The sequence below is a fragment of the Narcine bancroftii genome, chromosome 8 (genome assembly GCF_036971445.1).
Source record: "Narcine bancroftii isolate sNarBan1 chromosome 8, sNarBan1.hap1, whole genome shotgun sequence".
In the NCBI taxonomy this organism is placed as follows: Eukaryota; Metazoa; Chordata; class Chondrichthyes; order Torpediniformes; family Narcinidae; genus Narcine; species Narcine bancroftii.
In genome coordinates, this window is record NC_091476.1 from 155381599 (window position 1) to 155395089 (window position 13491).

The 13491-nt window shown below is 39.9% G+C and overlaps 1 protein-coding gene across 6 annotated transcripts; it reads right to left on the reverse strand.

Annotated features, from left to right (window-relative positions):
* Positions 1–13137, reverse strand: gpn2 (GPN-loop GTPase 2). Of its 6 annotated transcripts, none has more exons than XM_069895497.1 (8): positions 13044–13137; positions 12411–12520; positions 11436–11569; positions 9943–10398; positions 5502–5658; positions 4817–4977; positions 3660–3790; positions 1–3466 (listed from the first exon to the last, which is right to left on the reverse strand). In XM_069895497.1, the coding sequence occupies exons 4-8, from the start codon at positions 10357–10359 to the stop codon at positions 3370–3372; spliced, it is 963 nt and encodes a 320-aa protein (XP_069751598.1). In that variant the 5' UTR covers positions 10360–10398; positions 11436–11569; positions 12411–12520; positions 13044–13137; the 3' UTR covers positions 1–3369. The 6 variants fall into 6 exon arrangements, with proteins under 6 accessions (XP_069751598.1, XP_069751599.1, XP_069751602.1 ...); XM_069895498.1 differs by having other exon boundaries at positions 11419–11569; XM_069895501.1 differs by lacking the exon at positions 11436–11569.
* Between the last annotated feature and the right edge of the window lie 354 nt (positions 13138–13491).

Genomic DNA, 13491 nt, shown 5'->3' on the forward strand with positions numbered 1-13491 from the left:
TATTTTTACTTGTGCACTTTATTGATTTTCTTATTGTTCTCTGTATTGCAGAGTTGGTTTACATTTGTTATCAGTTTACAGTTCTTTGTTTACATTTTTACACTGTGTACACTAAGACTGGAGGCGTTGTGAAAGCAAAGTAGGTTTTCAGAGCTTCCAGGGGGATCTGGACCAGCTGGAAAAATGGGCTGAAAAATGACAGATGGAATTTAATGCAGACAAGAGTGAGTTGTTGCATTTTGGAAGGACAAACCAAGAAAGGATATACACAGGTAAATTTTAAAATTTAAATTTAGACATATAGCACGGTACAAGCCATTTTGACCAACGAGTCTGTGCCGTCCAATTTACACCCAATTAACCTATGCCTCCAGTACATTTTGAACGGTGGGAGGAAACCAGAGCCTCTGGGGAAAATGTCTGTCAGAGCTACAAAATCATCCATTTCAGGCTTACTATTGTTGATAGTAAGGTTACATTTGGCTCTGCAGGATTAAGGAATCATATATCAAACCATTTGATTCAGCTTCTGCCCTGCTGCAAATAGACTTCCTGTCACTACATCAAGCTTCTAATTTCATATAAGAGCGAATGGCAAAAAAGGATGGTGCTGGGTGAACAACTGCTAGTTTTATTTGTATTAACAATAGGATGACAATGCAGTTCGCATAGTAAGTAGGTTAGAGTACAAGAAGATAGAGGTGAACTAGGAAAGTAGGCCAAGGAATGAAAGATGGGATTTAACTTGGTCAAGTGTGAGGTGTTGCACTTTGATAAGTTAAACCAGTAAACTTGCACAGAAAATCCAAGGCCCTATAGAGTACTGGAGAACCAAGACCAAGGGGTATCACAAGTTAGAGCGGCAAGGTTAACTCACTGCTGTTACACCAGTGACCGGGGTTCAAATCCGGAGCGGTCTGTAAGGAGTTTGTATATTCTTCCCGTGTCTGTGTGAGTTTCCTCCTGGTGCTCCGGTTTCCTGTCACCGTTCAAAAACATACTGTGTTCCTAGGTCAATTGGGTGTCACTGGCTTGTGGACCTTAAGGGCCTATTACCATGTTTTATGTCTAAATTTAAATTTAAGTAGACAGGATGGTGAAGAAGGGATTTGCTTTGCTGGCCTTCATTCAGGACACAGAGTTGAGGAACTGGGACATCATGTTACAACTATACAAGACCTTTTCACACAAAGGATAGTAGGTATGTGGAACGAGCTGTCGGAAGAAGTGGTAAAGGTGGGTACAAAACCATTTAGACAATGTTTAGGGAGAAGTAAATCATGAAAATCTGTAGACACTGGTTAAAGTAAAAACACAAAATGCTGGAGAAGCTCAGCAGGTCAAACAGTGTCCTCTATGTAGTAAAAGTAAAGATTCCTTCCCCTCCACCACTATCAACTCAGCCCTCACCCACAACTCCTCCATTTCCCACTCATCTACCCTGGGCCTCTCTGTCTCCAGGCACAATAAACATAGAATCCCCCTCATGCATTTCCCACTCATCTGCCCTGGCCTCTTCTACCCCCAGACACAACAAACATAGAACCCTCTCATCCTCACCTACCACCCCACCAGCCTCTGCATCCAATACATTAGCCACCAGAATTTCCAGTACTTACTACAGGATCCCTCCACCAGATACATTTTTCCTTCTCCTCCCCTCTTGGCCTTCCGCAGGGACCACTCCCTCTATGATTTCTTTGTGCACTCATCCCTCCTCACCCTTAGCACTCCCGGCCACTTCCCCTGTGCCTGCAGAAGATGCAACACTTCACTTGTACATCCGCGGACTGATATATTTCATCTAGTGCTCCCTTTGTGGCATTCTCTACATCGGAGGGACCGGTTACAATTTGGGAGATCGGTTCACTGAGCAACAACAGAAACATCCCAATAGCCAACCATTTCAATTCCAAGTCACACTCCCACAATCACATGTCTGTCCATGGCTTCATATATTGTACCACTATTAGGTAAAAACATCATGAGCTGGGAATGTAGAAGGAGTCACCCAGTGCTGGGCCGTAACAAGATGCAGTTGTGACCTTGTACTCTCAAGATAAGAGTGGGGATGACAAATTGATGTGCAGGAAACTAGCAGAGAAGGATAGCAACAGTTTATTCATTGGACAATGTCATGGTATGATAATTTACTAAGTACGTATCCTAAGGTATATAAAAAACACCACTTGCTGATAATGGCAGAATGCGCCTTCTCCAACTAACACTGTTAGTTGCAAGTGTTACAATCTGGCAATAAAGAACAAAGAACCTTGATTTCGACTCAGTTGAACAAAGCAGACCTAACAACCACCCAGACAACCTGCAACTTGGAGGAACACCTTATTTTTGTCTGGGCACTCTCCAGCCAGATGGCATTAAGACTGGCGATACATTGAATTTTTCTTTTTATCATTTTTCTGTTTATCACTTGAATTGTTTTCGTTGTTTATTTTTCAAAGTTCTGAGGGGAGGGATCTAAAAAAAGTGTAAATACATTAAAAAGGATTGCTTTTTCAGATCTGATACTATTGAAAAATAAAATTTTCCAAAAAAACTTTGTGGAAGCATGGAATTGTTCTGTGAGCCAGCACAAGCATGAAGGACCAAATGGCCTACATTGTAAAGAGATGTGGAAGTAGTTAAAAATATCTAGAGCTGCTGAATGCTCATGTTGTGTGGTTGAGGTCTGTGCCACAGAATGAAAATCTGACCAGGTAGTCAGGAGCTTTTTTTTCTGATACCTGACCCTGCTGATGCCATTGCAGATGTAGGGGAATAAAAAAATTATTTCTGTCACGTACAATACATTAGATCAAGAAAACACCTGGGACAATATTAATTTTCCTATCCTGGAAAAGTACAGAGTGCTGCTGGCATGCCACACCCTGACTGACCCAAATCTGAATCTACACCAGAAATAAGTGATTAATCTACCTCAACAGTGTTTTCCTGCTATATCCCTTATTCCTTTAATATTCAGAAATCATACTCAGGCCCAAAATATTGGTCACCCTTTACTTCCTATAAATGCTAAATGACCAGCTGAGTTTTTCCAACACTTTTGTGTATTGCTCTTTGAAAAGACAGCCATGTTATTGGACTGGAGAAGAAAGTACTGAAACCAAATATCTTTATTGAAACATTGGAAGAAAAGGGTTCAATAAGAGGATCAAATTCACAAAAAAGTATTTTAAAAATATGCAGGATTAGCTAAAGTGATCAGCGGATGATCCAAAGTGCCAATTTGCAGCAAAACTGAAAACAGTTCCCGCCACGCACAGAAATAACCAAACATATTACGAGATGTATCTTAGCCAGTCTCTCATTACAATAGGTGTAGCTGCCACCATAGTCAGTGGATTCACATTATGTGGAGTTTTGCTCACAGGTGGAAAGTTGCCTCACCTCTTCTTCCACATCCTCTTCAATTGATCTTGTGTATTTCTCCTGGGCATCCATGGACCTATTTATAGCTAAGGAAGCATACTTAGAAAATTCGACAATTGTATATTAGTAAATAACATCATGATTAACAAGTTAAAAGGGGCATTATGGAGGGCAGGAGACAAGGTGAAATGGGTTGGTCTGTTGCAGCTCTAAGTCACTACTAGCCTGACCCACAACAATACCAAGTAAATTGTCTTTGTAAAGGATACTTGTTGAAATGGAAATCTGCTCCCACTGCTGAAGACATCATGGCTTCCATGGTTCTCTGTTCTGAGTTTCCAAAACAATATCCATTTGCTTTATCAACAGCCTTCATTACATGCTTCATTGTTTCTTTGTCCTACGAGAGATCAAAATCTTTAAACACAAATGTATGCTGTGCAACTAATGCCCTTAATGAACCATCTGATATATCTCTAATCCGAAACATAGTCTTCATGGGTTTGAAAAAACTAATTCTCCTCAGTGTAACACACCCTTAATGGCAGTCAATAGCCTTATCATCCCACTCCATACTTCTCATAATACCCTGTACAACTGTGTAAGCATCAATCTGTGAAACAAATGCAAAATGAAACTAAAAGCACTGGAAAAATTATTTAACAGTAGGTCAAGCGACATTTATGAGGAGATAATACTGAAGAAAGTGAACAACAAAAAAAGTCAGCTGCTTCTCAATAGAGATTCAATTTATTGTCAGAGCTCTTATATGACATCATACAGGGCCACATAGCGGTTAGTGCAATGCCTTTACAGTGCCAGTGATCGAGACCAGACTGGGGATCCAATTTTGCGTTGTCTGTAAGGAGTTTGTATGTTCTTCCCATATCTTTGTGGGTTTTTTCTGGGGGCTCTAATTTCCTCCCACCACTCAAAATGTACCAGGGGTGTCAGTTAATAGGATGTAAATTGGGTGGCATGGACTTGTCAGCCTGTTACCATGCTGTATGTCTAAATTTAACCCTGAGATTCTTTTTCCTGCGTACGAGGCAGAATTACCACTTACTGACAGTGCAAACAAAAGTCATCATACACATGTAAACAGATAAAGAAATGTAAACAAACTGACTGCTGAACATTTCCATTTTCATTTTAATTACATTGTGCAAGATACACTTCCTGTATTTACTTTCCATATTTCTTAATATGTTAACTTTCATTCAAACCCAGGCTTTGATACCACTCACAATCATAGCTGCACTACATCCCATAAACATCCCACATCATCACTCCATGAACCCATGTATTTTTCTCAAACTCACTGGGTTGCCAAAAATTCCAGTACTTCACTGACTCTCTGCAATGTTTTCAAATAATAATCAACATTATGATGCTTCTGGAAAGCTGCTAATGGACAACGACTCACCTGAACATTAAGAGGGATAAATGAGACCAAGCTGTAGTTTTCAATAACTTCTATTAGCTTCTTGTTTAATCTTCGAAAATTTTTGAAAAACGGGTCTTTGGCCAAGTGATCCAGCAAGTAAGATAGATCTAGTACTTCAGTGTAATATTCCAGGTTAAATGCTTTAAAAAGATACAAACACAGCCAAAGTGAATGCCCACATACCTGATAACTAATTTCTCCTGTGGAGTTATCTTCTCTATCAAAGCATTGATTGAATTTGTGAAAAATAATTTATTTTCAAACAGTAGAAGCCAATTCCAGCCATTGAAACTTGTGCCATACAATTACATTCAATTAATCTCCCAACCCCGTACATTTGGGTTGTGGGAGAAAACCAGAGCACCCAGAGAAAACCCATGCAGACCATGGGTGGAACATATAAACTCCTTACAGATTTGAACCTGGGTCGCTGGCTCTGTAATAGTGTTGAACTTATCATGCCGTCTTTGTACAGATACAAATTGATTATCTATTGATATAATTAGTGAAATAACAGAATCCAAAATATTTCTGATGGTCAATTATATCAGAAATTAAATACTGGACTTTGAAGCCAAGGTTAAAAGTGAGTAGCAATTTGTCATTTAATATCATCTCTAGACCTTCAGCCCCTTCCCACAATCCCACAGCCAAATAGCCTTACCTAGTTTTCCAAACTTTTCAATAAGATCCATTTTGGAGAGAATGTTAACATGAGGCAGCTCCACGTGGAGCATTGTGGATAAGGAAGTGCAGAGGATTGAGATGAACTTTGCTGGATCGGTGCAGTAATGAGAATCCACCAAATGAACGGCTGTTAACTATAAGATGACAATACATCAGATTTATTTTAAATTAAAAATTTAAAACTTATAGAGAGCGTGGGATTCGAGCCCCGGTTCCCATCGCTGGTGCTGTAAAGATGTGCTAACCGCCAACCGTGCCACCCCACAAGGTCAATACACTGTTTTCTTATTCAGCTTGGTGTGCATTCCTATCTTCTGGGTCTCCAGATACTGTTTTGTGGAATCTAACGGTTACAGTTACAGTTTAAAGAATGCCATAAACCTTTCAAATCTGCTCCACCATTCATCGTGGCTGATTTATTTTTCCCTCTCCTGCCTTCTCCTCATAACCTTTGACACTCTTACTTTCAAGAAGCTGCTTTAAATATACTCAATTACTTGACCACCACAGCCATCTGTAGTAATGAATACCAGATTCACTATCCTCAAGCTAAAGAAATTCTTCTTCATTTAAAGGGACATCTGTTTATGTTAAGGACTCACTTTTGACCTCTGATTTCTGAACTTTCTCCCTATTTAGAAAATAATCTACACCTTTATTCCTTCTACTAAATTTCATGATCCTACAGTATTCTGACACTGTATTTCATCTGCCCATTCTTCCAACATGTCCAAGTGCTTCTGCAGATTCCCTGCTCCCTCAACCTACCTACCCCTCCACCTATCTTTGTATCATCTGTAAACTTGGTGTCAAATCAATTAATTCCATCATTAGATCATTAACCTACAACATAAACAGGAGCAGACCCAACAATGACCCCTGTAGAACACCACTTGTCACCAGCAGCCAAATGGAAAAAAGACCCCCATTATTCCAACTCTTGTCTTCTTCCAGTAAGCCAATCTTCTATTCATGCTAGCAGCTTTACTGTAATAGCATGGCTTCATGTGCAACCACTTGTCAAAGGTCTTCTGAAAATCCATGTAAACAATGTCCATTGACTCTCCTGTCTGTCTTGCTTACTTCCTCAAAAAAACCCAACAGATTTGTTAGGCTAGCTATCCCCTATTTTACCATGTGTTTTCAAGACCCAAAAACCTCACCCTTAATAATGGACTCTAAAATATCACCAACTACTGAAGCCAGGCTAATCAATCTATAATTTACTGCTTTTAGCCTCTCTCCTCCTTTCTTAAAGAGGGGAGTGATATTTCCAATTTTCCCGTCCTCTCAAATCATTTCTGACTTGAGTGATTTATGAAAGATATCTGCTAATGTTTCCACAATCTGTTCAGCTCCAGGCCCTTATTATTATTTATGTGCAAATTTAGCTGTGTATTACTGAATGAGTTGGTAAATGCGGCATGTTCCTCCAGAAGCCTCTCCTGTCATGTTTAGTGAGTCCTGTTCACTATGAGATGGATTGCATTTATTTTCTTGTGCTAACAAGTAATGAAATGGCCAGTCAGTCTGCACCTCATGGTTAGGTACACTGGGGTCAGGAACGGGAATGGGTTTGTGGCTAGAGACAATGTCTTGACTGCTCGTTCTCCATTGATATGATGAAACTTGCATATTTGTTATAGACATTGCAGCCTTTGTGTCACTGCTGTAGCCTTGATGGCATTTACAGATTTTGTTATCCCCTCAAATCTGTGTGCCTATTGTACAAATAAATAAAAATCTCGGCCAACTATATAAACTCAATTATTATCCACTAATGAAAAAATTACAGGATGATTTGGAGCATTGGAAAGATTTACCATTAACACTAATAGGAAGGATAAACTGTATTAAAATGAACATTTTTCCAAGGATATTATACCTATTTCAGGCATTGCCAATACAACTGACAGAGAAATTCTTCAAGGAGTTAAAGAAAATAATAAGGAAATTTTTATGGAAAGGGGGGAAACCGAGGATAGCACAAGATAAATTAACAGAATGGTATAAACAAGGAGGCTTACAACTGCCAAACTTTAAAAATTATTATAGAGCCGCACAATTAAGATACCTATCAGATTTTTATCAAACAAGGGAAAAGCCAGATTGGACTAGATTAGAATTAGGTAAAATAGGGGAAAAGACACCTGAACACATATTATATAAATGGGATGAAAAATTGGTACAACATAGAAGTTCTCCAGTATTACATCATCTACTCAATATTTGGAAGAAGATTCATGTAGAAAGAAATAAAACAAATTATCAATTACCAAAACTAATATTGACGCAAAACAAGTTACTCCCTTTTACAATAGATAACCTTTCCTTTAGAGAATGGGAGAAGAAAGGGATTAAAAGAATAGAAAATTGTTTTTCAGGAAATAGATTATTATCCTTTGAACAAATGAAAGATAAATACAATATAACTCAAGATACAGTGCTGGTATATTACCAATTGAGATCCTACTTGAAGGACAAATTAGGAAGCAGTCTGAGGTTACCAGAGGGAAGTAACTTTGAATATGTGATTACTGATACAATGACAATCAAAAGATTTATAACAAATATGTATATTAAACTGCAAGAAAAGGAGAATGAGGAAACAAATGGTAAAACTAAACAAAAATGGGAACAAGATTTAAATATAAAGATAAAGAAGGAAACATGGGAGAAGTTATGTTCTGGAACGATGAGAAATACAATAAATACGAGGTTACGTATGATACAATATAATTGGTTACACAGACTATACATTACACCGCAAAAGTTAAATAAATGGGACCCAACAGTATCTGATAGATGTTTTCGATGTAAAAAAGAAAGGGGAACAACAATTCATGCAATCTGGACAAGTGAAAAAGTAGAAAAATTTTGGGAAGATCTCAATCAGATATTAAATAAAATAACAGAAAACAATATACCAAAGAATCCAGAGATCTTTCTCCTAAGTAACATAAAAAACAAAGAATTTGGAATTGATTTGGAGGATGCACAAAAAAGATTTGTTAAGATAGCTCTAGCCGTAGCAAAAAAAATATTATGTCAACCTGGAAATTGGAAGATAATTTGAAAATACAACAATGGTATATAGAAATGAATAAATGTATTCCATTAGAAAAAATAACATATAGTTTAAGAAATAATATTGAAATATTCGAACAAATATGGGAGCCTTACATGAAACACAATAGCGAAAACCTACCAGGGACAATCACTACCTAAGTTAACGGAAGGAAAAGGAAATGAAAAGAATGGACTCAGTGGAATTTCTGGTGTATTTTTATTGAATGACAACATTGTCTGACTGGTTTAATGTATCCTAGATTTTATACCTTAAATGGACGGGAGGGGGGAGGTGGGGAGGGTGGGAGGGGAGGAGGGAGGGGGGGGGAGAAAATGACATTGTATATGTGTGAAAAGGAAAAAATGTGTATCATGGTTAATGTGATTTATGGTGTGAAAAATAAAAAATTATAATAAAAAAAAAACCAAAAAAAAAAAAATCTGTGTGCCTATCACTTGTGAATAATGATGTCTTAGCATTCGGATCTGGACTATATCACCACAAATTCATATCCCCTCCGAAGCAAGTCAACTTATATAGAATTAAAATATTGGAAAGTACATTTGGAATTGTGTTGTTTTTACGTGACTCGGAGAATGCAGTCATACAATTACAATTATAAATTATCAATGTTATAGTCCAATGAAATCTGTTGAAATATTTCCTCAACTTCCTTATAGCCTCTAAACGTGAGTGACCATAAGGCATAGGAGCAAAAATTGACCATTCAGTCCATCGAGTCTTCCCACCAATCAATCATTAGCTGATCCATTTTCCCACTATGCTCCACTGCCCAGCCTTCTTCCATAACCTCTGATGCCCTGGCTAATCAATCTCTCCCTTAAGCAGACCCTCTGATGTGGGTATAAAAATTATGAGTTACATAAATGATTGGTAAAAAGAAACTTTTCCCCATGGTAGAGACATTCAAGGAAGGAAAAAGAGATATGGCATAGTAGGCCATACACCAAGTACTAGTATAGATAGGTACTTGATAATCATTATAGACATGATGGGGTGGACTGAAGGACCTGTTTCTGTGTTCTATGACTCTAAGAATCCAGGAAATTAACTGCAGACTGTGGGACCAATGAGCCATGCTCCAATACCTAGAATCCTCAATGTTGCTTCAGGCAAGCTGCAATCTAACAAATAGCTGGGAATGGGAGGATGGAATATTAAAGTGAGAGGGAGCAAGAGACAGGATCTGTGGACAGGAACACAGTAAAACTTCAGGTAAAACAGTAAATGTCACTTCTGAAGCATTGGGAATTTCCTTTACAGATGCTATCAGATCGACTAAATCCCTCCGACATTGTTTGTCTGTTGTGTACAAATGTAAACTCACCCTGAAATTCCATTTGGATAATTGTGCAAGGATGTTTCTCATGGAACAATTGTGAGTGTACAGCTCCACCTGTCCAGGACAGTCAAATAGGAAATAGCAGTCCTTGAACTCTTCCATCTTCTCTTGAAGCCAGTCCAGGTTTGCCTCTAAGTATTCCATACAGTAAATAAGTCCTCCATTGGGTCCCAGTCCAAGACCATCCATAACATCATCGAGTTTCACTAGTTCAGCAATGTCCACACAACATTGGTAAGGAATGAGGTCATTGGCAGGATCGAGGTTGACCACTACAACTTTTCGGCCCAGCTTAGAAAGAAACTCTTGCATCCCTGTGCAGTATGTGGTTTTTCCCGAGCCAGGTGGCCCGATAACCACCTGGCCAAAAATCACCATGGTATGACTGCTCTCTTCTACCATTTTAATCAGATCACTAGGGCCTCATTACAGATCTACAAACTTGGAACAGAGAGAGACTATTGAGAAAACATCCAACCAGTGTACATTGCTTATAGTGGGGTAAACAATAATGTGGTTATTACATGACTAAAAACAATGAATGCAAATTCAAACTCTATTGCGACACTGATTATTTCTAGCAGAGATTACAATATAAGTTGCTGTGATCTGGTATACACTGAAAATAAAGGCATATTCAATATTTATGTTTAAAAGAGAATTGGATAAACATTAAAAAGGATGTTTATTTGGATCTGGGAAACAGGGAATAACTGCATAGGTCATGTATAAAGCTGACACATGTACAATGGAAAAAAAATGCTTTGATTTGTGCCCTAATATTCAAAAACTCTTTATAGTTTTTCTCAACAAAACCAGAAGCTTTATCCACTAAACTGCACAGCAACAGTAATGTGTAAAACAAAATATTATGGATGCTACACATCTGAAATAAAAAAAATGTCAAACACTCAGCAAATAAGGCAAATATCATCAAGGACTGCCCATTAAAGACAGAGAGTGAGTGGAATTTCTTTTACCAGGAGGGTTACGACCCTCCTTATAAATCTTTTACCCAGAGAGCAGAGGAGGCAGGTCACTGAATCTCTTCCAGAGCAGAACTTTGAACTACCTACAGGGAAGTCAAGAGGCATGAGGGAGTCAGCAGGAAAACAATGTTGAGGCAAAAACTGTTTTAGCTATGTCCATGCTGAGTGATAGAGGATAGAGCAAGCTCCAAACTTAAGTCAATGCTCCTATTTCATATGTTCTTATCAACTGCAATTGATGCAGAACCCCATCTCCCCTCCCACTGAGAAGCCTGGGAGATAACCATGGAGAGTAGGAAATCACAGCAGCAAACACAGAGCAGGGACTTGGCAGTATTCGAGATCACAGGCAGTTGGTGTCTGACTTTCTTGAGTATCAGGATTTATAAGGATGCCAATGGTGAGCAGGACCCTTATAGGTCCTCAAGCACTGGCATTTCCTCATCAAATCAGGGGCTCAGCAGAAGCTGACCTGTATGTCAAGCTCACCACTGGACTGGAGATTATGAAGGTGCAGAAGGCAGTGGCATCAGAGGTGGTATCAAAGAAGACAACGGAATCCATGGACATTGGTCTCTGAAGGGATTCTCCTTTCTTTGGTTCTTTCTTGTCTTGGTAATGGCCTAGTAAACAAATGGCAGGTGAAATTTAATGCAGAGAAGTGGGATGTGTTGCATTTTGGAAGGACAAACCAATAAACATACACAGCAAATGATAGGGCAATGGGGAGTGTGGTAGAACAGAGGGTCCTGGGAATATACACAATTTCCTGAAAGTGGTGTCACAGGTGGATAGAGTTGCAAAGAGCTTTTGGCATATTGGTCTTCATAAATCAAAATATTGAGTATAGGAGTTGGGATGTTATGGTAGAGTTGTAAAAGATATTGGGGAGACTAAATTTGGATTATGTGCAGTTTTGATCACCTAACTACAGGAAAGATATCAGTAAGATTGAAAGAGTGCAGAGAAGATTTACTAGGATCTTGCCCAGACTTCAGGAACTGAGCTACAGGGAAAGATTAAACAGGTTAAGCCTTTATTCTCTGGAGCGTTGAAGAATAAGGGGAGATCTGATAGAGGTATTTAAAATTATGAGAGGTATTAAGAGAAGTAAATGTAGGTCGGCTTTTTCCACTGGGGGTAATGAGATGCAAACCAGAGCATATTGGTTAAAGGTGAAAAGGAAAAAGTTAGGGGGTACTTCTTCAAACAGCTATGTGTTTTTTTACACACAGCCACTAAGTTCCAGGAAATTACTCCAATTTTCCCAGAATTAATGCTTTGTAAAAAGCTCAGGACAGGAAATGAAGGCACCATTCCTGTTCTGACATTTTACCTCCTAGACCCCTTGTCAATTTCCCGGAACACCTGCAGTTTAAAGTGATCTGCAGGCATTCCGTGAACAACGGGCTAATGGATAGGACGTCGCGGCAGTGGCGTCGCAAGCCCCATCTCTTTACTTACCGCTCTTCCGGTGTGATGTCCAAATTCACATATAGAAACGGGAGATTTGGGGTTTTGGTCGTTCTTGTGTGAACGACCAATGCCGACATACTTCAGACCGGTAAAATAACCTAAAAAACATAAAGAGTGTGGTGGGAGTGTGGAATGAGCTGAAGTGGTGAATGTGGGCTGAATTTTAACATTTAAGAAGAATTTGGACAGGGACATGGATGGGAAGGGTATGGAGGACTATTGTCTGGGTGCAGTTCAGTGGGACTAGGCCGAAAATTGTTTGGCACAAACCAGAAGGACCTGTTTCTGTGGCGTAATGTTCCATAGTGGCTCCTCTTTATAGGTCTTTAGATGGAAAACAATTGATGCATTGTGTATACATGATTATAAATGACAATTCCCCCAAATGCTGCGTGACGTGCTGAAAGTTTCCGATATCTGCTGGGTTTTGGAAGAGGACCAGTGCCCAGCCTCCCAGAAGTGATCACCACACTGCCCAGGTTCGGCCTGGGTCTCACCGTCCACTCAACAGGCACCGGTGGCCCGCCAAGCTGCTTGACCCCGAGATTGAGGGCCAAAGACGCCGAACTTCCGCCCAGCCTCGTTATTGTTGCCCGCTTTCCCAGCCTGCACGCTCCTCACCTCACAATCCGCCAACACGGGACGCAGCCACACACCCACGCCGAGGTCCCGGGCTGCATGCCTCCACTGAGCATGCGTGACCCCCCTTCACCTCCCGCTCCCGCGCATGCGCAGCCCGCCTTCCACTGGACGAGGCTGCTGGCGTCCGAGCGCTGTTGACGGGAGCGACAAAGATGAGAGGAAGCATCAGTGCAGGGCAAGGGGGTTAGAAACACAGGATGTTCGGGAGAGAAACATCTGGCATTGGATGTAAGTGAGAACATGTTGGGACATCTACAGGGCAAAAACTCCGGTGCTGGAAGAGCTCGGACGGTCTTTTCATCGTCCATAGGAGACAAAGATATACCCGTGTTGCCGACGTTTCGGATCGACAGAACACCCATTATTCGGTAGTGAATCACGAGAGGCTGCAGACACCATGACTGGAGTAATTCCCACAAAATGCTGG

Excerpts from the sequence above, each read along its gene's own strand:
- gpn2 (XM_069895501.1), bottom strand. The coding sequence starts at position 10,359 with ATGGTAGAAGAGAGCAGTCATACCATGGTGATTTTTGGCCAGGTGGTT. Across the intron at positions 5,659-9,942 it reads TATCCAAATGGAATTTCAGG|TTAACAGCCGTTCATTTGGT; the intron begins GTGAGTTTACAT and ends GTCATCTTATAG. Across the intron at positions 3,467-3,659 it reads GCAGATTTCCATTTCAACAA|GTCCATGGATGCCCAGGAGA; the intron begins GTATCCTTTACA and ends AGCTATAAATAG.